The sequence below is a fragment of the Rhizoctonia solani genome, chromosome 4, assembly GCF_016906535.1.
Source record: "Rhizoctonia solani chromosome 4, complete sequence".
In the NCBI taxonomy this organism is placed as follows: domain Eukaryota; kingdom Fungi; phylum Basidiomycota; class Agaricomycetes; order Cantharellales; family Ceratobasidiaceae; genus Rhizoctonia; species Rhizoctonia solani.
Genome location: NC_057373.1, coordinates 2,012,868 through 2,036,401, shown reverse-complemented (window position 1 = coordinate 2,036,401; position 23,534 = coordinate 2,012,868). Strand labels below are relative to the sequence as shown.

Below are 23,534 nucleotides of genomic sequence, written 5' to 3'. Positions count from 1 at the left end.
AATTTGCTATGTTTCAGTAATCATCATTGCCTTTTTCCCTCTTCTATTAGCCAGTGACCCCTTCTTAGTGAGCGCCGTTATTGTTTACAAGTATTTCCCGTCAGATTCGCTAATCGACGGAGAGCGGTCCCCATCCTTTTAGGAGATGACCTTGTTAGATTCGCAGAAATTCATCAGATGGCTAAGCAGTAAACACCGTGCAAGGCGAATGGCGGCGGCGAAGGTTACGGATTGAGAGGTTTGAGTGCGTAGTGAGAGAAATAAGCATATTCTACAAATAAATTGGAGTTGCAAGCAATGAAAGGCATCGGAATTTCCACATTTGCTTATATAGAAAAGGGGCATATATCAATAATTCAGCAACATTCAATTCTGATCAACATCTAAAACTTGCAAAGAGTGAATTATATGCGGGCTTCACGTGATTGTGACTAATATAGCTCCACCCACCGATCACGCACAAAAGAAGCAGAATTGCAAGTGTAGTATTACAACGCCTGACGCCAACCATGGGAGGCGAAAAAGTGACTAAAGGCCTCGTCGAACTGCCTCCTCCGGCTGCCTCACGTAGCGTCAACCGCCCTCATAGGCTTAGAAATGTTGCTGCCCTAGCAACTGCCTGTGGTTTATTCTACTTGGGAGCCACATCCTGGAATACCTATCGTATTGGACCGGCTAATCTCATTGACCCTTTGGTGGGAACAAGCAATGAAATTAGTCATAGGTATAAAAACTTTGGACTTGATCCTCAAAAAGCAGAAGATATTTTCTTGTGAGCTTGTTTTCGGTCCACGTTTTGGAGTCTTGTTGAGCCATTGGGATTTAGGTCATCTCCGAGCGCACAAAGCGCCATCTCGTGAGTGCTTATTCTCCTGCGACTGCTCTATACACTTATATTATTTAGTGTTGCGAGGGTCTGGACAGAAAAGCCGCATCTTGCTGGCACGGCAAACGACTATTATTCGTCTGTTCAACAGTTGGAGGCCTTTAGGAAGCATCTTGGGATTAAGTCCACGTCAAAATCCCTCCCTGTCTTCGATGCCGGAAGCGAAGAATCTCGCCAAGCCATTTTGTCTATAGCTCATACTACAGAGCCTACTGCATGGATAGACACCTATTACCCCCTGCTCAACTATCCTAAAGAACGTAAATTAGAGATCCTCAACGAGGATGGAACCCCATTTTGGAGTGCGAACGTGGAGGAAGCCCCTGCGGAAGGAGATCCTGCCGGCCAATGGTACGATACGATTGGAGCCTGGCACGGGTTTAGCAAAGGAGGTGATGTCCAGGTTGGTCGTGTAACGTAATGAGGCTACAGGAATGAATTAACTGTCTTTTTAGGGAAAACTTGTCCATGTCGGTTACGGCCGCAAACAAGACTTCGACGAACTCGCTGCAGCAGGTGAGTGTTGGTATTTAAACACATTGTAGCAAACGGACTAACACCCGCTGGAAAGGATATGAACTAACTGGATCCATTGCACTGATAAGATATGGTGCAGTCTTTCGTGGACTCAAAGTGCGTATTATAGCGAACTTGACCCACAAGTTATCGCTAATGAGAGGTTTCTATAGGTTCAAGCAGCTCAAGAAGCTGGTGCCGTTGGCGTCTTGATATATTCTGACCCTCGTGATAATGGGGCCGTTACAGTCGAGAACGGATATGAATAGTAAGCATCCGTAATCAGAATTTTGAGTCCATCTTGTAAATAGGGTTCGAAGCTGGCCCAATGGTCCAGCACTAAATCCAGACTCGGTACAACGCGGTAGTGTTTTGTTCCTAAGCACATACCCTGGTAGGTCTCTGATCGTATCTCCAAGCCACGCTCTAACAATTAGCTTTCAAGGGGACCCCGGAACCCCAGGAACCCCTGCCTACCCCAATGCAAACCGCACCGAGGGAACTAATATCCCCTCCATCCCTTCACTCCCTATATCTTGGGCCAATGCACAGGTTCTCCTAAAAGAATTGGGCAGAAACGATTCTATTTTCAGTAGTCGCAAAATTCGACTGTTGAATCGAGTAAAGAACGAGATCAAACCTATTTGGAACACCATGGCAGTCATCCCAGGTCATATCCGCAACGAAGTAGTTCTTCTTGGAAACCATCGAGACGCATGGGTAATTAGGCTAACCACCGCTGTTTATTCTGATCTTTCCTGACTTGGTTCTCAGGTTCTGGGTGCCAGTGACCCTACCAGTGGCACAGTGTCGGTTCATGAAATTGCCAAGTAGGTCTATTGTGATTGACATTAAATCAATAACTTAATGCCGGAATATAGGGGGTTTGGAAAATTATTAAAACAAGGATGGAAACCTCTTCGGACAATCGTGTTCGCAAGCTGGGACGCTGAAGAGGTGCGTCTTTTCTTATAGCACTTGTTTGGTAGTTACTAAATCGCATTAGTATGGCCTAATTGGGAGTACGGAATGGGGCGAAGACTTTGCTGGTAAGTTTACTGTTTTCTCCATGGGAATTTACACTCAAATATCGCTATCGAAGATTGGATTCAAGAGCATGTGGTTGCGTATCTCAACGTCGGTAAGTTGCTCTCGACTTTTGAGGATATGAATTCATTGTATTCTATTTCCTTGCAGATGTTGCATCAGCTGGCGATAGGTTTGGACTTTCGGGGTCGCCTTCCTTAGCGCATATTCTTCGCCAAGCAGCTATCGATGTCCCTCACCCATCCGACGCAAACCGCACCTTGTGGGATGCAAGGGATGATCTTGGGCCATTCACTGGGCCTATTGAAAAGGACGCCTTTGTAGTTCAACAAGAAACTGAACTTGCGCGTAATGCTGCTTCAGGCACTGGAGTTAGCCCCCTCGGTAGCGGCAGTGACTACACTGTATTTTTGCAGAGGCTAGGTGTAAGTATTGCTTACTTTCCGATTTTATTCCTAACAACTCTTCTATTGACGCCAAATAATCCATCGCCCACCCAGATTGCAAGTTCAGATGAAGCATTTAGTGGAACTTCTCAAAGTGCTGTCTACCATTACCATTCAATCTGGGACTCACAAACTTGGATGGAGAAATATGGAGATCCTGGTCAGTTCAGTCAGGGAACAAGGTCAGCTCTATAGACTAAACCTTTGGGCTTAATAGGCTTTTTAAGACACGTTGCGATTGCTAAGCATTTGGGACTTGTTCTTCTCCGACTCGCGGACTCTATCGTCCTACCGTTGAACGTAAGTGCTCAACTGTCTAGTGTTCATTCACTTACAGTAGATATAGACGACACACTACGCGTACGAATTAGAGAATTATTTGGATCAGTGCGTACAAGCTCACTGGCTCTGATATATGCTTACAGCTTGTCACAGTGTTGTCGAACTTGCCACTGGGTTGTCCGAGACACCTAACTTTACGGATCTTCGTCACGCCATCACAAAAGTCAAGAAAGCCAGCAAGAAGCTCGATGATCGTAAAGCGGTCGCGGAGCACCGCCTGAAGAGAGCTTTGGAAAAAGTTATTCACAGAGAGAAACAAGGCGCATGTAGCCACCGTAAATTCGCTGGAGCACGTGCATGGATCAAAAAGGTTTTTGGAGTACGCGAGGAAAAGAAATCCTCCTACCCTCAAAAGTGGCCAAAGGGGGCTCGTGCTACGCCACGTATTGGAAGACTCCCTGCGTGGGTCGATGAGCAACATGAAAGGACCAAGGAGCACGACCATGAGGAGCGTGGCCAACACAGAAATATTCGAAAGCTTATTCGTGCAGTAAAAGAAGTGCAAGCTGTGAATAAGAAGCTGTCGACATTCGAACAAGGCTTCTTGTCCGGGGAGGGGATCAAAGACCGCGAATGGTAAGCCACATGGTTTACGCTCTAAAATAGTGCTGAGCATTCTGGTGTAGGTACCGCCATCTCGGGGTAGCACCCGGAAAGTGGTTGGTAAGTCAACGCCTGAGAGCTGAAGTTGGCCCGTATACTAAACGGTCTATGCAGGGCTATGGTGCGACCACCCTACCTGCGCTTACTGAAGCTATCACAATTGAGAAGAACGCTACTCTTGTGGCGCGCGAGGCAGAAAGACTCACCCATTTGCTAGAGAAGCTGGCGAAAAGCCTGAACTAGGTCGATACTAGATAAGAATGATACAGACAGTTATTTATTATGTAGCTCTTAGTAGAGCCTGATCGATGAAATGGAACGACGACTGGTTCGAGTTTAATTTTTAAAAAATACATGGTTTCAACTTCTTCATAGTGTGCCGCGGACGTTATGCCTATAGGTCTGACCTTATTGGCGTTATGATCACATGAATCAACTGAAGGTTAACCCTGGCCCAGAAGTATGTTCATTGTCGTACTCCCTATCTTGATGCGATGAGTAATAGCCACTTGCCACGGGATTATTAATACGTGTGGTCAACTTTGTGACACGCCACACGGCCAACCAAGTGACCGACGCTCTCCAACCACGACCGATGTCTAGCGAAACTCCACATACAATGTTTGCTCAATCCTCAATATCCACGTCATCCGATCCCCCATTACCGGGACTTGTATTTGGATCTTTCTCATTCAAAGATGCTACCATCGACGATGTTTGGGAAGATCTTTCTAGGTGGGTTGCATTGACAAGACCCACGCCTCTTACTTAACACCATATTGTAGTCGATTCATCCTTAATGTTCCTGATGAGGAGCTTGAGACTGTCGAAAGAATATGTTTTCAGGTAGAACAGGCGTAGGTACATTAGCCTGTCCTAATAGGCTGTTCGTTCACACAGGCCCAACTATTTAGGCATTGGTTTTATGAGGATTTTATACGAGACGAGAATCCCGATTTACCCTCGCTTCCATTGAAGAAATTCTCCCAGCAACTTTTCGCCGCATGTCCCCTCCTTCGCCAGTGGAGTGCCAGTCAGGAGCATGAACAGGCGTTTCAGGAATTCATGAGATACAAGACACGAGTTCCTGTGTGTGGTTGTATCATGCTGAATTCCTCTCTCGATAAGGTAAGCCTGCAATGGCTTGCCTATCGACCAGCTGATAGGCTAACTATTGTGTTGTGTAGTGTGTGCTTGTCAAGGGCTGGAAGGCTTCATCTGGATGGGGCTTTCCAAAGGGCAAGATTAACGAGGATGAGGAGGAACATGACTGCGCTATTCGGGAGGTGAGTGCTTCCCTATTAGTTCGTGCCCTTGCACTCAAACTGCTCCCAGACCCTAGAAGAAACAGGATTTGATGTCACTTCGCTTCTTGACAAGCGGATTTTCATTAAAAACACACTCAAAGAACAGCAGCTTACTTTATACATTGTCCCCGACGTTCCAGAAGACACAGTTTTTCAGACAAGAACCAGGAAAGAGATCAGCGTAGGTTTATCCCAATATTATCTGTGAACTTTTCTAAAGGCTTTCGCTCAGAAAATCGAGTGGTTCAAGCTTAGTGATCTTCCGACTTGGAAGAAAAACCGACCAGTTGCCGCAAACAACAAGTTTTATCTTATCTCTCCATTCGTTAGGTTTGTGGGACATAATTAGACTTTATTTTATTTGCTGACATACCACTCGGCAGCCAATTGAAAGCATTCGTCAGTGAGAGAAAACGCCAGCGCAAGGCAGTCCGCAAAAGTGGACGTACTCCGGCCATTTCAAACCAGGAACCAGCTTCTTACCAACCAGGACAAACCTACGTAGACGAACTAGATACTGCTTCCCCCTTCCGACCCAATGCTCGCCCTCACGAACGATACGATGCTGATCTGCGGATGGATTCAAAATCGGGAAACCCATGGGACGATGTGGGCCCTCAGCATGCAAAGCCTCGTGCATTGGCTGTCCATGTTGGTCACGATTCTGAATCATCCAGCCAGAATTCGTCCGGTACAAATGCGTTGACAAGCGGCTCAAGTGCTCATGCATCAGCTTTCGAACCTATTACACCCTCCAGCGATACTCCCTATGCAAACGATGTGCATGTTAGGAGCGTGGAAACAGGACCTTCCAATGATTCGCCCCACCTTGCTCGACTTTTGCAGGGACTAACTCTATCCGCGGCAGTTGTTGATCCAATCCAGCAACCTATTATGGACACCAAGGCCGCTATGCCGCCCCAGTACACTGATCGGAAGAAGACACCACCGACGAAAAGCATATTTGACTTTGTTTCGCCATTTGATGCGTTGGCTAGTCCGTCTACCAAACCAGAACCAATGCCAACGCCCACGCCTCCACCTCAACCCATCGCGGCAGAAGCTAGATCAAGCAACCCCCTTGCTAATCGCCAACCATCGGTCCTATCTGGACCCATCCTAAACTCGCAACCTAGGGTAGCGCCTATGACACCCGCCGCGTTTGCAGATCTGGGCCTTGTTCCGGCTTCTCTGACGTCTAAATCACCTGTCTCACACAAGCGGGTGGCTGCTACACCCCAGCCATATAGTGTTCCCAACGGCTTACCTCCCCCAACTGCGACGCCTGTCCCTGGTGACCCTGGCGACCACCCCTTTGACCGTCGCCGTAAACAACTTGCGTTACTCGAATCGATCGCTGGAGATGCGGATCGTATGATGACTCCGGCCCCGCCGACCCCGCTGATGTCCTCCCGTACCCCTGCTGCTCAGTTCCTCAATCACTATGCTCTCCCAGGCGGATTCCAGCCTCCCCCACCCACTGATAGGATGCAATACCCTATGGGACTGGTAAACGGAGGGCTTCGCCCGGGTCTCCCACCGTCTCCTCTCTATTCTCGCCCCATGCCAGCTCGTATGGCCGGGCCCGAGTCGAATGTTCACAAGGGACATCTTTTGACAATGTTTGGCTCGACCCCTACGCCTGCACCTATGCCTATTCCAACGCCAACCCCTGGTCCATATTCTCAAGCAATGTATCATAACAATATACCCCAGCCTCATCTTCAGTTTGGTCCTAGTTTCACTCCTGCTCCGATCCCAGGGCTGAGTAACCACGGTGCACCCAACTACCCGATGCAGCCGCAGTACGCTCCATCCATGAACGGAGGATTCCCCCCAGGACCTCCGGGGCCTAACAACATGCATCATCCGGTACCTGGGCATCCGTATTCGACTCCTGGCCTATCCTAAACATCTCGGCTCGCGCGTATTATATTTTGTTATCTCGGCACGAACCTCCGATATTTGGTTTGTGCTTGACATTTTATACGTTACTCGACTTTGTCTCGTGCAATCTGTTTCTTGTATCTGTAACCCGAAGCTGAAAGGTGTATGTTTGAAGAGGATGGGGATGTAACATCTATATTGTCGCTCGTTTTTGTGCTGTGCTGGTGTGTGGGAGGTCGAATGGTTAATCTCGTATACGCAATGCTACTTTTTTTGTGCGCATGTGTACCATATAAACGTTGACCTGGCGTCCAATGAAATGAAATACTTAGTGCCAAGAAGATATAACAATGTATTCGTTTTGTGGGAATTACAGTAGATAGAAAAGCGAGCGAACAACCGATTTTTAGCGGACAAGACCACGCATTAGCATTCCTAGTATCGGCTTGAAGCACTCTTTTACCTCTTGCTATACTTGGCAAACGCAGCACTCAGAATCGCCAAGACACCCATGATAGTTGCCCACTTGCTCCACGGACCAGCTGCCTTGGTGCCAGGCCTTGGGAAAGGAAGAGTAACAGGATTGAGACCAGACAGTTTCTTGGCCTTGGCCGCCTGTTGCATACACGTACATTAGACCTTTATGCGCCAGGGCATATGACATAACTTACGGTGTAAGGAGGGAACCGCGCCCCAAGTATCAGGTCCAACCATCCAGGCGAGTCGATAGAAGAACGGAAGTGGGTAAAGGTATCGAACGTGAACTTTGAAGTATGTGCTCCGTCTACGAATACGATAAGCCTTTTATGAAGAGGCAGGATGCACTGTTAATTCACTCACATCCGGAAGGACCAACCCCGCCGAAAGGAAGGCCGTCGACTGCATAGCGATTTCAGTTTGGCCGTGCTTCTGAGATGGGAGGATACACACCGGCAATGTGGATAATCAAGTCATTGGCGACGGCTGCTCCACTCTGGGTATTGTCAAAGACTACAAGTGATAGCGATTTAGTGAGGTGTCTTTGTATCAAAGCTATATGCTGAACTTGCCTTTGGATTTGAACGAGGGATTCTTGGTGAAGACGTAGAGCGCAAGCGGGTGGTCGCTTGGGCCAAAGCCGTCAGCATACGACTTTGAGCTCTTGATAATGAAAAGGACTTACTTGGCATTAACGTACTCGATCGCAGCATCCACGTCCTATTTTCCACCCCAGTCAGAAACCGCCGTGAAGCGACCGGTAAACAAAAGCTCACCTTGACGGGTACAATAGGCAAAATCGGTCCGAAAATCTCACTATCCCGTGGTCAGCCAACCAGCGCCAGGACCACAGATGAAGAAAAATACAAACACACCTCTTCATCAACGCATCATCACCACCCACATCCTTGACCACAGTAGGCGCAATAAACTTACTATCCCGATCCGCATCCGACCCACCGCCCAATACGACCTTGCCGTCAGTCCCATCCAGCATACCCTTGAGACGGTCCCAGTGGCCAGCGGAGATGATGCGCGAGTACGAGTCGGAGGATTTCGCGCCCTGCGGGTAAAACTCCTTGTACGCCACCTCGAGCTCTCTGACGAGTGCGTCCTGGCCTTCGCGCGGGACGAGGACGTAGTCGGGTGCGACGCACGTTTGGCCGGCGTTGATCGTTTTGCCCCAGAGAATCCTCCGCGCCGCGACTTTCATGTCCGATGCGGGGTCGATGATGACGGGGCTTTTGCCTCCCAACTAATTCGGTTGTGTCAGTCGCCAAGTCCGGGTCAACAAATAATAAAAAAGAGGGGTGGGGAGAATTGGGCGAACCTCGAGTGTGACGGGTGTCAGGTGCTTGGCTGCAGCAGTAGCAACGATTCTCCCGACGTTCCCACCACCGGTATACATAATATGGCCCCATGGTAAATCAAGCAACCGTGTAGTCTCTGGAATCGCGCCGTTGACGACGGTGACGACATCTGAAGGGAGGTACTTGGCGACCAACGACGCGAGGAGAGCAGACGTCGCGGGCGTGAGCTCGGATGGTTTGAGTGCGACAGTACACCCAGCGGCAATGGCCCCGATCTAGGCATAAACACATTAGATTGACTTGATTCGGGTCAACTAGGAAAGGTGCTTGATTTTCGACTCACAACTGGACTGAAAGCCAGCCAAACGGGGTAGTTGAACGGCGAGATGACGAGAACTGCGCCTTTTGGTTCCTATGCTTGAATGAGTACTGCCAGCAACGGAAGAGTGGGGTGGGGGACGTACCTTGCGCACTACGGGCTTCATAGGCGCAAAGTTCAACGAAAACGGAGCCTTGTCGGGCTGAGCCCATTTCTCGACCGACTTGTAAACCTCAATCGACTCTTTGATGAGTGGGTCTATTTCGAGGAACGAGGATTCAAGTTTGGGTCGTCCCAGGTCGCTATATGTTTCCAGCTTCCAGTTAATTCGGAGCAGGCGATGGGATGTAAACCAGACTCACACAGCCAATGCATTCTGCAGGGCTTCGACGTTGTCCTTTATCATATAGGCAAACTTGACTATGTTTTCTTTTCTGGCATCGATAGATTTGGTTTTACCAGCCCGGAAACTCGCATGGAGACGCGCATGAATCTATGATCGGTCGCTCGCCTGGTCAGTCGCATGTACAACACCCACACTGGACAACTCACCTGGTTGATCTCATCCAGAGGAGTATACTCGAGTTTGGTCGTCATGGTTGGAAGCAAATGGGTGGAACGAGTGGGTCCTCTAGTCACGTATGTATACCGTGGCTCCTCGGTATTCCCTGCCCGGCTACGCGGCAGATTGTATCATCCCGGTGGGTTTCCAGCCTCGGGCTCGGGCTACTACTATAAAGTACCGGGCGGGGCATGATTCCAGTCGGAGGAATTGCAGCCAAACGCCCAGCGGCTGTAATTGGCTTTTTGATTTAATTTGTCCCCTACCGAACCATAATGATCGTCGTCGTTTCTGGGATGAATGCGCTAGTCCGCCGCTCTTGCGTTCGTGTCACCGTGCGTACGTTTGCGGCTGCTGTGAAGCCAGAAGGCCCGGGCTCTGGAAACAAAAAAGCAAAGGTAATACAAATAAAAAAGCAGGAAACAAGTCAAAGCCTGTGTCCCCTCCATCCGCTTCTACTCGTGCTCCTTCCCCAGCCCCTGCTCCTCCTCCTACACACACTTCTCCACCCAATGCAGAGCCCACGCCAAGCATAGCATCCTTCCACGAGTCCCTAAACGCAAGCGAACGACCACACATCCCACTACCCACTCCAAACCCACCGCTCTCATCCTACGCGCTCGCCCCCGAAAAGCTGCGTGCGCTCATCGACCTGTACCACTCTTCGACAGGGTACATCACGCCCGAAACACTCTCGTCGGCCATCGACAAGACGTTCGCCCCCGCTCGGCGCACTTTTAACTCGGGCGGGCTGCTCAAGTCGTACAGGGACCTTGTCGCGGAGCGGGACGAGCTGGATGCGGAGCCCGATCGTGTTGTTCCGAGCGCGAACGAGTTGAGTGGGCGTGGGCACGGTACGGTCGATGGTATCGCTGGCCCATTGGCCGGTGGGTGGAGTGAGAGCAAGGCCGAGAGGGCGAGGATGGTCAAGGCTGCACTCTGGGGTGTTGATCCGATGGCCAAGATTGGGCTCGAGACGCTTTTGGAGGCCAAGGTTGAGTTGGAGGCCCAGGACAAGGAGCGAAAGGAGTGAATCTGTGAGTTTGCTCGTTGAGTTTATGCGGTTTAGGTTCGATCTGATCAGCAAGTAGTACGTGTGTACAACCTATTGTCCCATGAACAAGACGTACATACACGGGGGAAAAAAGAGTCATTTGCTACTGTACAGATTGCGCCTCCCCGTCCCCATCCCCGACCTTTGACCGCCACAAAGAAAACACTATATAAAGAGTGAAAAGGTTTTTGAAAAAAAAAGGAAAAAAGAAAGCGACGAAAAGAATAAAGTGTAATCAGATACTGTTACAAGCAGGAGAACACCTTTTGCGGTTTTCCTCCACTGAACAATGCGCAAATAGAAAAAGCACAAGCGTGCTATGAAATAATAAACATCCCGCCACCCTGTTCACTCTCAAACAGTTCATCCACATCACCTTCCGCATCCGCATCATCCTCGAGCTCAATACGAGCATAATCAAGTTGCTCATCATCGTCGTCCGACGAATTGGGTTTAGAGAATCGGCCGCTCGGACGACTGCGTCGTCTGGACGAACGCATACTTTCAAGTTGCTCGATCCGATGGGCTTCCTGTTGAGCCGCGGCGAGCTCGAGCTCGAGTTCGCGGTCGACCCACCATACACGCGCACCATGGCACTCTCGAGCCGGTTCCCATGTTGCTTCGTCATCGTCTTGTTTCGCGACCCACCTGTTGTGGACCCCAACCGGTTAGCCGAAACGCGAGTGTGAAATGAAAATACCGGAAACTATGTTTACCTGCATCCGCTGGGAAAGACAACCTCTCTGAGTTGCCTTGCGCACGTATGGAACGTCCTTGTCACCTGGAGCTCGTCTTCCAAGATGGTATGGTCCACAGCGGGGGGTGGCGATGGCGAAGGAGTAAAGCTCGCCGATGGAGTAGAGGGGGAAACGGAGAGGTGTGACTGCGGACTTTTTGGCAAGGCACGGATCGCCGGCCAACCGATCAACGAAACCGATGTGAGTTGCGGGCTACGTCCAAGAAGGGGAGCCATGTCGAGCAATAGGCCCTGAATATCACCAGGGCGTCAATCCACCAGAAAGTTGATCAAAAGAAGTAAGTAGAGGAAGAGAGAGAGAAATGGGGAGAAGAGGAAAAAGAAAAAACGCACTGCATAAGTCAATGAATACCTAAACATGAACCGTCCCTTGACCCAAAGACTCCTTAAATCCCGAAGGCGAACTGTTATCTCTTGCATGACCCCCAACGAGACCTGTTCGGTCTCTAATCCCAGACTCAGCAGGGGCCCCTTGGACGCGGCTAGACTCTCGATGACATCGGCCATGAATTCGCGAGGGACCGGACGAGAGATGACTGCATGCACGACCGGACGTTCGGGGACGAGGCAAGCGACAAGGGCCGGCGGGGCTGTGATACTCGTCAAGCGCGGTACACACTCCGCACCGAGTTCGACCATGGATTCCGGGCTCTGGTTGGGGAGGGACAGGCTGACAAGGTTCGGATGGGAGATGAGAAATTCGGTGAGGGCAGCGGTTGGCACATGGGTCGTCAATGCGAGTTCACGCAGGGTGGGGCTGGAGGCGTAGAGCAAGGGAGTGGGATCGATGTAGTATTTTGGATCGCGTGGGGGAACGAGCGATACGGCCAGGTGTGTGAGGTTCGGAGAAGCAAGGAGTGCGGCCGCGATCGCAGGTATAGGAAACCGCGTGTGTTCTCGGATGTCGATCGACACCATGTTCAGTGCGTGTGCCGCCGATGCCCGGCTTGTCAGTGCCTGCAAATCATTTATTATGCCATAATAGATCTCGAGCCCCAACCACACCCACTCACCTGGCAAAACGACGCCAGATGATTCACGCTTGCTATATGGTTCCGTCTATAGAGCACCATGTCTGCAATGCGCAGACTGCGCTTGGACGTCCTCGCGAATCTAGACCATGCCAATTTAGTTTGGAAATAAAAACATAGCACTCGCACTCACCGACTAACATCGACCGGCCATAGGTACGACAGAATCTCGCGAAAGACATCGTCCGGAAACACCATCGAGGGCGAGTGTTGGAGCCCAGAAAGGGTTCACCAAACAACCATCGGCAGTGCTTACATCAGACAAGCACCCCCGCTCTGGTTACAACCACCATGGCCGACTGCGAAACAGACCAATGTCCCCCCGCACCAGTCTACCATGCCCCGGCAGAGGTCCATATATCAACCGCTGCGACGACGACGACAACAACAGCAACAAACACACTTGATCCCACCACGTTTATCGCTCCCCGTTCCGGGCCTGCACCCAGCGTGGTCATCGAGTTTTGCGATCGTGTATGCACACACACCCTCTTTGCCCTATATACGATCGAGCGAGGCTGATCTACAGTATGCTTGCAGTGCCGATGGTATGTTTTTCTCGCCTTCTCATCTGATAATCGCAACCGAATGTCCTGATAATCGACTCGTTGGGATTTCCTTTGGTTGTGATAATCGGGTTGGGCCTGTTTCCATGCGTGATAATCGAACAACCCTCTCCAGGCTACATCGGGCCACATGGACCCAGACCGAACTCTTTTTGACCTTTCCTCCCCCCGCACTATCCTCCATCACCCTCGTTCCCCTCAACTCGACCGAAACGGGTGGTCGTTTCCGCGTCTGGTTGCTCCCCGCCGACTCGGACGACCCCAAACTAGTATGGGACCGTAAAACCGAAGGAGGTTTCCCAGAGCTAAAGGTTCTCGTAAGTATGCATATACCCCATTTTCCATCCAGCTTTCTTATCTATGACAGAAACAACGAATCAGGGACGTCATCCAACCTGGGACGTCACTTGGCCACTCAGATGCCAAACCTACCGCATAAACTGTATTATATTTGTTCCTGCAATGAGATGATATGAAACAATAACGTTATATATTCTCACACCACGCGTACAACATCAGTCATTAACAAAAGAATAGCGTCCCGGTATATGTCCGCACACAGACATAGAGGTATATTCATCGATCCAACTCGGAAACCAAACTCTCCACCATCGAGCGATCCAATGCTTCTACAAACGCACACATCAGCTCATTCCCTCAACAAGCGATTCGAAGAGTACTTACTTCCGGGCCCAACGCTGTGCTTGCCGTTGAACGATGACGAAGCGCTCGCAGCAAACGAATCCCTCAGCGAAGGCGAAGGCGGACCGGTATTCAAACTCCCACTCAAGAACGGATTCGTACTCGACCGAGAAGGAGCAAAAGGGTTCGAAGCCGACGCAGCCAAAAATGGGTTCTTGTCGCCTTTGGTAGGGGAAGTCGACGCAGTTGGCATGAACTCCTTGGATGGCGAACGGAGTGGCGAAGGAGGGAGAGCAGGGGCCGGGAAGCTGGGTGGACGAGAGGGCTGGGAGTTTCGTCAGTCTACTGAACAATCTACCAACGGTTTGGGATGAACAGACCTTGGGTGTGAGGCCCCTCAGCCTTCTCTGAGCAGGTGACAAGGGCGTCGAGAAGGGACCAGGGGTAGGCGGAGTAGGTACATATGTCGCCGGCCACTGGATCCTATACGCGGCCTCGATCGTGTTCCATATCAAGACCAACGGTACCGATATCTCTACTCGACACTATTTAAACCAAAAATCGAATATTACGAAAAGTAAGCGGACTTACCAACAAATGAAGCAAACTTTCCCCCAAAGCTGTCCCCGAATATAGGCGAGAGAGTCGATGCGCACAACTTGGTCGTGGCGAGCGTCAGTTCGACCGCTCCGGGTGCGAAAAATTGTAGTCCGAGAAGGACCAAGAGCGCTGCAACATTGGACTGGGATCCATCTCAGCTCCCGCACCATGCACCCCAACCAACGATAACCCACCTTGAATCTAGCCTGTGCAGTTCCCCTGGTAATATTCGTCGCAAATACCGACTTGCTAGGCGACGTAGACCCAGCATAAGCCTTTCGAACAGGTGTACGAGGAGCGCTCATCGTATCCAAAAACTCCAAATTCTCAAATAAAATAAAAACAGATGATTCTTTTTGTGTGTTGCGAAGGATTAGTCCTCTCGCATTTAATTTACGTAGTTGAGGGAGGGGCAGGGAAGGGTTGTGGTGGTAAACTGTTGAGGTGGGAGTTTAGATCCAGCTTCGTTTCCGAACACACGGAAGAATCGTGATGCTGATGCAGTGTTGTGTGCGCGTGCCCCAACAACAACAAACCTCTGTGGGGCCGCCGGGATGAAAATTAAATAGTTGACATGACAGAACAAAGACACAGTACAAGGCTGAGTAAAAATAAAATCTAAACGTTCCATCGTTTCATGTTTTCTGCTGCCTGCGGACCAACGGTCTCCCAATTTACAACCTCAGCGAGGAGGTCGTGTTGAGGTGTTGTATCGGCACCGTTGGTCGCTTTGACAATGTTCTGTAACGAGGTTTGAACCAGCATGCTTCGCTCTAGTTGTTGATCTAGAAGGCTCAACGAGGGTTTGGGCGCACTTGAGGACTACGAGCAATTATCAATATTACGTTCTTATGGGCAACAAAAGAACTTGCTGAAGTTCGCATGTAAGAATGCTTGGGCGGTAAATCCGGAAGCTGACCCGGAAGATGTTTAAGTGTCCTAGGCTTGTTCGAATTATCCTTGGATTTTTCTGTCTTGGATGTATCTGGGTTTTCTTCCCCTGCAGAGGATTCGTCTGATCCCAACAGTTCAGGACTCGGCGACGCTTGGGAGCGGGTTTGAACATCGGCACGCTTGACCCTTTTGTGCATTAGTTCAAAGAAAGGAGTTAACAAGAACGAACGACGTACGAGACACCTTGGCTGTTCGCTTCATGACTCGCTTCAGGTCCTGGACTGACAAGTCTCCGTCTTCACATGCTTTGAGAACGTCTTGTGCACCGGGTCTTGATCGTCCAGAATTATTCGCGAGTGCGACAGCCAGTTCGTACGTGTCATTCAAGTCTACTTTCAGATTAGTATCTTTAAGAGTACTCATGTACGGGTCGACTCACAGCTAACCACCTCTCGCTCGATGGCGTCCATCGCGCTCCGGTCCGCCCCTTTGAATCCCTCTACTCTTAACTGGATCTGAACCAAGCGTTGAATACATTGAGAAGCAATTGGCTCGGTTATAGCAATTCCAGATGGTGCTTGTCCATTCCCGTTTGAGTTCTTGTGGTTGGATCTGGTTGGTGATTCATCAAACGCGAACACTTGGTCGGCCATAAGAGCTTGGTAAGTTTGGGATTAGCCGTCTAGCCGATTAACAACAAGTAACCCACATCAAGCCTATGGCGTGTCGTAAACAGATCGTGGCAAGCACCAAGCTCACAGAATTTGAAATACTGTATACATGCACACTGCATCTTTTATCGATTCAAAAGTAGTAAATTACATGCATAACAAGAACACCACGTCTTTCTAAATTATTTCGAGCGAACCTGCTGTTGTTTGACGCGTGGATCACCCTTTTCTGCCCTCTGCTGCAACTTTTGTTGACGCTTGCTCGGTCCAGTAGGTTCTGCTGCTGACGCATCTTCAACTGGAGCAGTGCCCGATTTATTGAAGAACATCGGACCAACAAACTTGGTATAGATCTTGAATCCCGCGTAGCCGGGGATCTGAACCACAGTTGAACACGTTTCGAAGAACGATGAACGAGAAGCCACGTACCACAAGATAGAGCCACCACACCCAATTGCCCAACAAGGAGCTACCAACTGCACATCCCCACGTCACGTAAATAATATCCCAGCACCATTCGGTTATCCCAGATTGGTGTAGGTCTTCGCCTGGGGATATTAATGCCCCGGTTTTAGGTTCTTTTCGGGGGAGACCAATGGATGTGAGATGTCTGTATAGTACGACGGTCGGGATGAATGTGAGTACGTAGAGCGAAGTTGGGCCTCGCGCTAAAACAGGTCGGCGAAAAAGAAAGCGTAATACCCAATAAAGAGCCTATTAAAAGGAAATGAGCAAGTCAATGATTACCGGAATGTATATGCTGACATTGGCTATGAGCATTCCCATCTGCAAATTCCGAATCGCAACCTCATTCTGAGCAGCGACTTTTTTAGCGGATGCATTGGCCTACCCAATGACCTTGTGAGCTTAAGAATACGTATAGATGCTGGATAACTCTACCATGGCCGTGGTCGAAATTAGACTCGTGGTAATATTTGTATCGGGTTCTGACGCAGTGAACCTAATTTGTGTCACGTGCGAAGAACTGAGCGTTTCTGAACGATCATCCTAGACTTTGTGTCAGTCTATAACACTCTTCTCTTGACTGGGAAAACATGGACAATGAAGCTATAGATACCACACAGAAAGCATTGGGAGAGAATACGAAACTTCAAGAACAACTCTCCAAGTACATCCAGGACCTCGAAAATGAGCAGGACCAATTGGACAAACTCATCGTTGAGTCGTTGATATTTCACGCATGGCTTCTAACTAATGCATGTACAGAATAACTTATCCAAAGTCGAATCAGCACTTCCTGAAGGCTCACCAAATAAGGAGGCAGGAGAAGTCGATACTGCGGTGTATGGGACACACTTTGAAGGCTTGCGCCACACATTAACTGCCAAGCAACTGGCGGGAGATGTGAGTCAAATTATTAAACACGATATTCGAGTGATTACTCATAGGGCGAAAGGCATCGCCGTTTCGTAAAACAGTTGAACAACGACAGTGGTATGAACAAATGACCACCACGCGACCGTGTAAGTCAAATGAACTTTCGACATTGCTCACGCTCACCACGACTCCAGTCACAAGGGACGAAACAAGATTGCTTCATACAAGTGTTATCCTAGAAAATAAGCGTTTATATGCTCTGCGCGCTCAAGCGAGGTATGTATGTCTTGGAATACGCCCGGAATTACACAGTAACGCCCTTGCGTAACTTTAGAGGAGAAAACCCATTCACGACAGTACAACAATTTCCCGATTCATATTTTGACGTGAATGACCCAGAGATCAACTGGAACTCAGTGGCGCAAAATGTAATGGTTTCAGCCAGACACAAACGACTTGCTGACAATTCCGCTATAGATGGACTCTATTCCGCCCCGAAGCGCAGACCAATGCCGTATCATGTATGTTAGCACCGAGCTCCCTGCCATCAGCCACTCAAATTGGTCCTCAGAAGAATACGAGAAACTGAAACAAATTGTGGAGATACACAACGAGGCTTCATCCGAGCCGGTTGCAGACGTGGAAAGGGATAGGGAGAAATTGCGCGTTGATTGGGTTGAAATTTCACAGGAGTTGGGGGTGAGCTTGTTTGATTTTCTAACTCTACGCCGAACTGATCCGCTGGTGCCTTGCCAGACAAATAGAACGACACTTCAGTGTCTCAGAAAGTTTGTATTTGAACCTAGTCCACTTGAAGTTGCTTCGAAAGACAAGGAAAACCCAGGTGGTGGAACATCCAAAGGTCGAGACAGGGCGGCGGGTAACCCATGGAGCGACGACGAGGACAAGTTCCTACTCGAAGGCATACAACGTCACGGAATGGGCAATTGGCCAGAAGGTACTGCGTTTTAACATGCTTCGGGAAACTCACTAAACCTTATATTTAGTTGCTTTGCATCTGAATGCTGCGATGGCGGGTAGACCAAACCATGTGGCGCGTACACCCAACCAGTGCAGCTTCCGATATAGCAAATCACTCTGCCCAACCATCAAAAAAGGTAAATGGACCAAGGAAGAAGATCAAGCACTACGCAAAGGTGTTGCTTCCTTTGGCCGAATGTGGACCAAGTAAGTTATCCCCCAATTGGAAATGTCTTACTAAACGTATGGGTAAAGAGTACAGGAATACGTTCAGGGTCGGACTGATGCTCAGTGTCGTGAGCGATGGTCGAACATGCTAGACCCAAGTCTGAAGACTGGACCGTGGGAGGAGGAAGTAAGTAAAGAACGATATGATGGCCAACAATTCGCTCACCATCCACTAGGAAGATAAAATCCTTTTTGATGCGGCCAGTCAAAAATTACCCTGGAGCAAAATCTCCGCATTACTTCCGGGACGGACTGACAGTCGAGTATGTAGCAATTTCCCTCAAACTGTCTGAAAAGGGCTGACGGGGTTGGATTTGAAGTGCGCGAAGCGATATCAGATGCTGATCAAATTGCGGGATGGTGGCTTATCCCCTGCTGAAGCACAGGCTCAGGCGTCAAACCGGGGAAAGAAACGTAAAGAGGCTCAGGCATCTCCACAATCTCCTAGTGGAGAGGAGGCACCTGTGGCGAGTGGCGATCTTGATCGAGGCCCCTCTGATATTTCGTCGGCTAATGGTGTGGCCGCGTCTGCGTCTGCTCCTAGAGCAAGACCGAAGCCTCGCCCGCGACCAAAACCTAAAGGACAAGCTAAAGTCGTGGTATCCGAGGGCGGAATGTTACAAAATAAAAAAGGAAAAGCACCGGTTAACTCATTGGAGGGCGTCCAAGAAAATAACCAAGTGCATGGTAAGTTCAATGTCCAATTTACACGCATACACTGAAAACAGTAGTGAATGAATGCGTGTCGATAGATGAACAAAATACTGAAGCAACGATAAATGGTATTGGAGGGGATGGGCTAGGAGAGTTGGGAGATAAAACTGCAGCGGTGAGCATTTTGTGTTTACATTGGAATGGGCAGCACTAATGGGCGCTTAATAGCCCGAGGGAGATACGAGAGTGCATACATCCGTCGGACAACCGAGAAGAAGCGCTCGTAACTCGAAGCAGAAATAATTAATTTGTACATCTTATTTAATTTTACTTGAGAACGTACAGGAAGCATGAGCTATTTTATCAGTTTTGTGGGCGTTGATGAGTTGTTTTTTGTGAAAGCACGTGATCCTAGCACGTGAGGAAGTTGTTTTGGCTTGGAGCATCCGCCCTATAAGACTAGGAGACGGAAGGATAGCATCCGTCCAACATCTCCCTTCCACCCACGATTATCCCACCTTCCTCTCGTCTCGTCCTCGTTCGATAGACCGTCAAAATGCCCAAGGCCGCCACCACCACCAAAACCACCAAGGCTGCCAAGGAGCCAAAGGAGCCAAAGGGTATGTTGGTTACCGCATACACTCACTCCGTTACCCGCGCTAACCACAGAAAAATTCTGCAGAGACCAAAGAAAAGACGCCTTCGCCCTATCAGCGGTTCATGAAGGAGCGCCTTCCTACCTATAAGGCTGAGGTACGATCACGTATTCGTGTCACCCAACACCGATGCTGATGTTGTGTCTTTTCAGCACCCTGATGTCTCCCACAAGGATGCCTTCCGTGCGGTTGCTCTCGAGTGGAAAGATGCGGATGCCAACGTAAGTACTGTTTTCTATACGATCGATTCTATTACATTGGAGCTTACATGCGGTTTGCTGTGCAGCCCAACAAGGGCAAGGTTCGCGAGGAGAAGCCCAAGCCTAAGCCCAAAGAAAAGGCCGACAAGGAGGCTGCTCCCAAGAAGAAGCGGGCCACCAAGAAGGCTGCCCCCGTTGCCTCAAGTGAGGGTGAGGATGATAAGGAAGCTGATGAGGATGAGGAGTCCAGTTGATCTGCTTTGTATGTTGGCCATTATCTCTCAGCACATCATCTTCAGTGTTGACCTTGTCGCCTCAGTTTCCCGCGCATTTCTATCGTTCGCTCTCATACTTATACCATGAATCCGGCACTGTAATTCGTCCGCCTGTACTGCCGTGTACTTATTTAATATTCTATGTCGCTGCTATCTGCTGCTTCTAGTCAATGTGCAGTGTGTTGAGGAAGTGAGTTGGATTGTCATGCTATTCGACATGAATATAATGACTGGTAGCACAGAGCGAATGCCAATGTCAGCCAGTTGAACTGCTTAAGCTCCCAATGCCTTGCGCATCGCATCGTACGCTGGCTTAGTCTTGAGTTGCTTGTCCCAAGGTAAAGCGTCGCCCTCTGCGGGGAACACACCAGGAATCCAGCTGAGCGCATCGGTAAATTGCCATATGGTGATACCTACGCAGCGTTTTACCCCGAGGCAGGCGTTGACCGATGTGATATAGTCGGTGGCTTGTTGCGCCAGCTTCGCTGCCGTCGCCGGGACTTCCAGTCGAATCTACTCAACGTCAGAAATATATTATATCTTGAAAAGCTGGATACGCACATCAAGCTCAGTCAGGGCTACGTCCACACCTAGATCTGCAAAGCGCTGAAGGGTCTGCTTGAAGTCTGAAGGTACTTGTCCGACAATTAGGTGCGCTTGTACGCCAACACCGTGAATAGGAACTCCCTTGGCTTTCAGCTTTTTCACGAGTTTCACGGCAGCATTTGTCTTAGGAGTGATCGATTCGAAGTTGTAGTCATTAATGTACTTGAGCGAGTACTATTCAAGGGAATGTTAGGTGAGCTTGGTACTGGACGAATGGGACTAACTGGATCAGCTTCATGTGCCCAACGGAACGCCCATTCGATGTAGTCTTCGCCGAAAGTGTTGTACCAGATTGACTCACGGAAGGTTCCATCTTCGTTAAATGCTTCGTTGACAACATCCCAGGCATAGATTTGTCCCCGATAATGGCTGGCTACGGTTTGAACATGGCGCTATATTGAATTGAAACGTTGGTTAGATGAATGGTACGCTTCACTAAGTACGTTACCTTCATGACCTTCTTCAGCTCAGACGCGGTATAGTTATTGGTAGCGACCCATGGGGCAAGTTGGGAGTGCCAAACCAAAGTATGTCCGCGCATCTTCTTTCCATTCTGCTTGGCGATACTGAACAACTTATCCCCCGACGTGAAATTGAAAACCCCTGGTTGAGGCTCAATAGTCTCCCTATGCGACAAAGTTTAAATGATAACCCAGGTCTCTGAGGACACATTGCTCACCACTTGAGCGTGTTTTCATTGGTATAGATGCCGAACTCGTCCGATGTAGCAATTTTGGCGTACTCTCTCCCGAACGTGGTAGCATTCAAAATGTTGTACGACTCTGTTGCGACCCCGATATAACGACTTGGCTTTAGACCTTGTGCAAGTACATTCAAACTCCTAGGTTGGCCAGGAGCCGCAGCAATACATGAAGCCGTGGTGACGAGCGCAAGAACCGGGAAAGCGAGCATGTTCACTCCAGAGATGGATCGACGTGAAGGATGTGGGGAAGAGCCTGGAGAACTCTGGAGAGCAAAGTCTGTTTACTAGATTCATGTTTTATATTCCGCTGGTCAGGTACATAAGTATATTGACTTGGTTCATCTTAACAGACGGCACGGTCACGCGAAGGGAAGCTAGGATGCGTATTGCTCCATTTAGGTCCTAGTCCGGTACGAACTTATATAAATGGGGATATTGAGGGTAAGTACACATGGTCAAGGACATGGTGTAATGGGGGAATATTACGGATGTTGGTACTGTATCGGGGAATAAATTCAACCAACTCATCTCAATTTCCAAGTCGTGAAGATCCTACAACTAATCGTGGTACTCTATAGTCCCATGCATCATGCCTTCCTATTGGATCATGTTTACCATTCGTGTACCAAACCATGATGCACTTGGTGAGACTGAGCCGATCTGCCCAGTCTCAGTTGCTTGGCTTTGGAATCCGCCGGTTCTCATCTGCAGCAACGGGTTCAAAGTTGGCTAGTCAGCTGTCGAACCGTGGTGTTCTTTCTGTGTCAGGTACGGACTCGAAGGCCTTTCTCAATGGCATTGTCGCGTCAGCCATCAAGGATCATCCTTTCTATACCGTTTTTTTGTCCGCTCAGGTGAGCTACACGCTCGAAATTAAGGGATGCAATTTTTGACCCTTTTGCAGGGGCGGGTCTTGTACGATGTCTTCATTTATCCGTATTCCAGTGATGGTCGACCAGGATATTTAATCGACTATGATAATCGCTCATCAGAGGCCACACCAATTCTCTCTCTTCTAAAGCGACACGTTCTACGCTCCAAGGTTCGTGTACGCGATGTTTCGGACGAATGGAAAGTCTGGAGTGTCTGGAATAATGCATCACAAGAAAGTTCTTTTCCCACTACAAGAGAATGGCGTGCTGGCCGAAGTGGTGCGATGGAACCACTATATGCGGAGAACGAGTATCGTTTAGATGCCGAGTATTCGCAGAACATAATCGGAACTCGGGATTTACGGGCACCTGGCATGGGCGACCGTCTGTTGGTTCGTGCCGGAGATAAACGTCAGTAGCTGAGCACCCAAATCCTGGCTTTACTTTCTGACCCGCATGCTAGCGAATCTATCATGTGATATAACAAAAGACGAGATACAATTTACTCTCCATAGGATCCTCCACGCAGTGCCCGAGGGTATATATGATATCGTTCCACAGCAAGCGTTTCCCATGGATTCCGATGTGGACCTAATGGGTGGACGTAAGTAACAAGCGTGCCAAGTCGATCGAATTCCATCTTTAACTTGGCATTTAAGTTGATTTTAGGAAAGGTTGCTATGTAGGTCAAGAGTTGACCGTTCGAACTTATCATACAGGGGTGATTCGAAAGCGAATCATGCCCGTATCGCTCACTCTAGCACCATCTTCTAACACGGCTGAAAGCCCACTGAAGCCCGATCCTTCGATCCCAACACTACCTATCCATACATCCATTCAAGCTGAGCGTCTCGCAAGTTCATCGCAAACTAATTCTCAACGACCCACTCGCCCTAGAGGGACTGGGTCTTTGCTGAGCAATGCTCAGGGGGTAGGGCTCGCATTGCTCCGCTTGGAACATGTCGGGGGCGTTGAACAAGGGGAACTGGTGATGAACTTCACCCAGATGGGAGATAGAGGAACAGAGTCCTGGATAGTCGAACCAAGGCGCCCGATATGGTGGCCAGTCAATGACCATTCAAGTCCAGAATGAAAAAGAAATAC

The 23,534-nt window shown here is 49.3% G+C and overlaps 11 protein-coding genes across 11 annotated transcripts; 6 read left to right on the top strand and 5 right to left on the bottom strand.

Moving 5' to 3' along the window:
- Nucleotides 1-509: 509 nt before the first annotated feature.
- RhiXN_00671 (vacuolar protein sorting-associated protein) lies at nucleotides 510-4,083 on the top strand (the record flags this gene model as incomplete). Its single annotated transcript, XM_043320490.1, has 19 exons — nucleotides 510-772; nucleotides 827-856; nucleotides 905-1,289; nucleotides 1,342-1,402; nucleotides 1,458-1,519; nucleotides 1,576-1,670; nucleotides 1,723-1,796; nucleotides 1,848-2,122; nucleotides 2,177-2,232; nucleotides 2,284-2,359; nucleotides 2,409-2,451; nucleotides 2,505-2,543; nucleotides 2,600-2,874; nucleotides 2,950-3,055; nucleotides 3,113-3,195; nucleotides 3,242-3,282; nucleotides 3,331-3,813; nucleotides 3,864-3,900; nucleotides 3,955-4,083. 19 exons carry the CDS (start codon nucleotides 510-512, stop codon nucleotides 4,081-4,083), a joined length of 2,613 nt encoding a protein of 870 aa, XP_043179502.1.
- Nucleotides 4,084-4,435: 352 nt separating this feature from the next.
- On the top strand, nucleotides 4,436-7,058 carry RhiXN_00670 (mRNA-decapping enzyme subunit 2; the record flags this gene model as incomplete). The annotated part of the gene is made up of 7 exons (XM_043320489.1): nucleotides 4,436-4,575; nucleotides 4,626-4,697; nucleotides 4,755-4,968; nucleotides 5,028-5,126; nucleotides 5,176-5,328; nucleotides 5,380-5,477; nucleotides 5,531-7,058. The coding sequence occupies 7 exons, from the start codon at nucleotides 4,436-4,438 to the stop codon at nucleotides 7,056-7,058; spliced, it is 2,304 nt and encodes a 767-aa protein (XP_043179501.1).
- Nucleotides 7,059-7,493: 435 nt separating this feature from the next.
- RhiXN_00669 (aldehyde dehydrogenase family protein) lies at nucleotides 7,494-9,737 on the bottom strand (the record flags this gene model as incomplete). Its single annotated transcript, XM_043320488.1, has 13 exons — nucleotides 7,494-7,649; nucleotides 7,706-7,818; nucleotides 7,875-7,913; nucleotides 7,965-8,005; nucleotides 8,080-8,139; nucleotides 8,197-8,231; nucleotides 8,288-8,327; nucleotides 8,387-8,766; nucleotides 8,842-9,096; nucleotides 9,165-9,233; nucleotides 9,286-9,442; nucleotides 9,503-9,633; nucleotides 9,693-9,737. 13 exons carry the CDS (start codon nucleotides 9,735-9,737, stop codon nucleotides 7,494-7,496), a joined length of 1,521 nt encoding a protein of 506 aa, XP_043179500.1.
- A 240-nt stretch (nucleotides 9,738-9,977) lies between these two features.
- Nucleotides 9,978-10,735, top strand: RhiXN_00668 (uncharacterized protein; the record flags this gene model as incomplete). The annotated part of the gene is made up of 2 exons (XM_043320487.1): nucleotides 9,978-10,041; nucleotides 10,101-10,735. The coding sequence occupies 2 exons, from the start codon at nucleotides 9,978-9,980 to the stop codon at nucleotides 10,733-10,735; spliced, it is 699 nt and encodes a 232-aa protein (XP_043179499.1).
- Nucleotides 10,736-11,073: 338 nt separating this feature from the next.
- On the bottom strand, nucleotides 11,074-12,742 carry RhiXN_00667 (F-box-like domain-containing protein; the record flags this gene model as incomplete). Its single annotated transcript, XM_043320486.1, has 5 exons — nucleotides 11,074-11,404; nucleotides 11,473-11,744; nucleotides 11,847-12,470; nucleotides 12,527-12,626; nucleotides 12,678-12,742. 5 exons carry the CDS (start codon nucleotides 12,740-12,742, stop codon nucleotides 11,074-11,076), a joined length of 1,392 nt encoding a protein of 463 aa, XP_043179498.1.
- Nucleotides 12,743-12,835: 93 nt separating this feature from the next.
- RhiXN_00666 (uncharacterized protein) lies at nucleotides 12,836-13,549 on the top strand (the record flags this gene model as incomplete). The annotated part of the gene is made up of 3 exons (XM_043320485.1): nucleotides 12,836-13,018; nucleotides 13,074-13,427; nucleotides 13,478-13,549. The coding sequence occupies 3 exons, from the start codon at nucleotides 12,836-12,838 to the stop codon at nucleotides 13,547-13,549; spliced, it is 609 nt and encodes a 202-aa protein (XP_043179497.1).
- Nucleotides 13,550-13,686: 137 nt separating this feature from the next.
- On the bottom strand, nucleotides 13,687-14,657 carry RhiXN_00665 (uncharacterized protein; the record flags this gene model as incomplete). The annotated part of the gene is made up of 5 exons (XM_043320484.1): nucleotides 13,687-13,739; nucleotides 13,795-14,077; nucleotides 14,133-14,287; nucleotides 14,344-14,494; nucleotides 14,547-14,657. The coding sequence occupies 5 exons, from the start codon at nucleotides 14,655-14,657 to the stop codon at nucleotides 13,687-13,689; spliced, it is 753 nt and encodes a 250-aa protein (XP_043179496.1).
- Nucleotides 14,658-14,970: 313 nt separating this feature from the next.
- Nucleotides 14,971-16,820, bottom strand: RhiXN_00664 (transcription factor TFIID complex subunit 8 carboxy-term protein; the record flags this gene model as incomplete). Its single annotated transcript, XM_043320483.1, has 8 exons — nucleotides 14,971-15,174; nucleotides 15,213-15,432; nucleotides 15,476-15,635; nucleotides 15,686-15,761; nucleotides 16,115-16,294; nucleotides 16,347-16,631; nucleotides 16,683-16,763; nucleotides 16,818-16,820. 8 exons carry the CDS (start codon nucleotides 16,818-16,820, stop codon nucleotides 14,971-14,973), a joined length of 1,209 nt encoding a protein of 402 aa, XP_043179495.1.
- A 152-nt stretch (nucleotides 16,821-16,972) lies between these two features.
- RhiXN_00663 (Myb-like DNA-binding domain protein) lies at nucleotides 16,973-20,228 on the top strand (the record flags this gene model as incomplete). The annotated part of the gene is made up of 16 exons (XM_043320482.1): nucleotides 16,973-17,095; nucleotides 17,145-17,282; nucleotides 17,335-17,401; nucleotides 17,450-17,531; nucleotides 17,590-17,683; nucleotides 17,733-17,954; nucleotides 18,012-18,213; nucleotides 18,263-18,443; nucleotides 18,492-18,591; nucleotides 18,641-18,727; nucleotides 18,785-19,151; nucleotides 19,196-19,293; nucleotides 19,666-19,738; nucleotides 19,801-19,871; nucleotides 19,927-19,995; nucleotides 20,061-20,228. 16 exons carry the CDS (start codon nucleotides 16,973-16,975, stop codon nucleotides 20,226-20,228), a joined length of 2,142 nt encoding a protein of 713 aa, XP_043179494.1.
- A 294-nt stretch (nucleotides 20,229-20,522) lies between these two features.
- Nucleotides 20,523-21,767, bottom strand: RhiXN_00662 (endo-beta-1,4-xylanase; the record flags this gene model as incomplete). The annotated part of the gene is made up of 5 exons (XM_043320481.1): nucleotides 20,523-20,762; nucleotides 20,811-21,029; nucleotides 21,080-21,247; nucleotides 21,304-21,481; nucleotides 21,535-21,767. The coding sequence occupies 5 exons, from the start codon at nucleotides 21,765-21,767 to the stop codon at nucleotides 20,523-20,525; spliced, it is 1,038 nt and encodes a 345-aa protein (XP_043179493.1).
- Nucleotides 21,768-22,190: 423 nt separating this feature from the next.
- Nucleotides 22,191-23,523, top strand: RhiXN_00661 (glycine cleavage system T protein; the record flags this gene model as incomplete). The annotated part of the gene is made up of 4 exons (XM_043320480.1): nucleotides 22,191-22,412; nucleotides 22,463-22,841; nucleotides 22,894-23,034; nucleotides 23,090-23,523. 4 exons carry the CDS (start codon nucleotides 22,191-22,193, stop codon nucleotides 23,521-23,523), a joined length of 1,176 nt encoding a protein of 391 aa, XP_043179492.1.
- Between the last annotated feature and the right edge of the window lie 11 nt (nucleotides 23,524-23,534).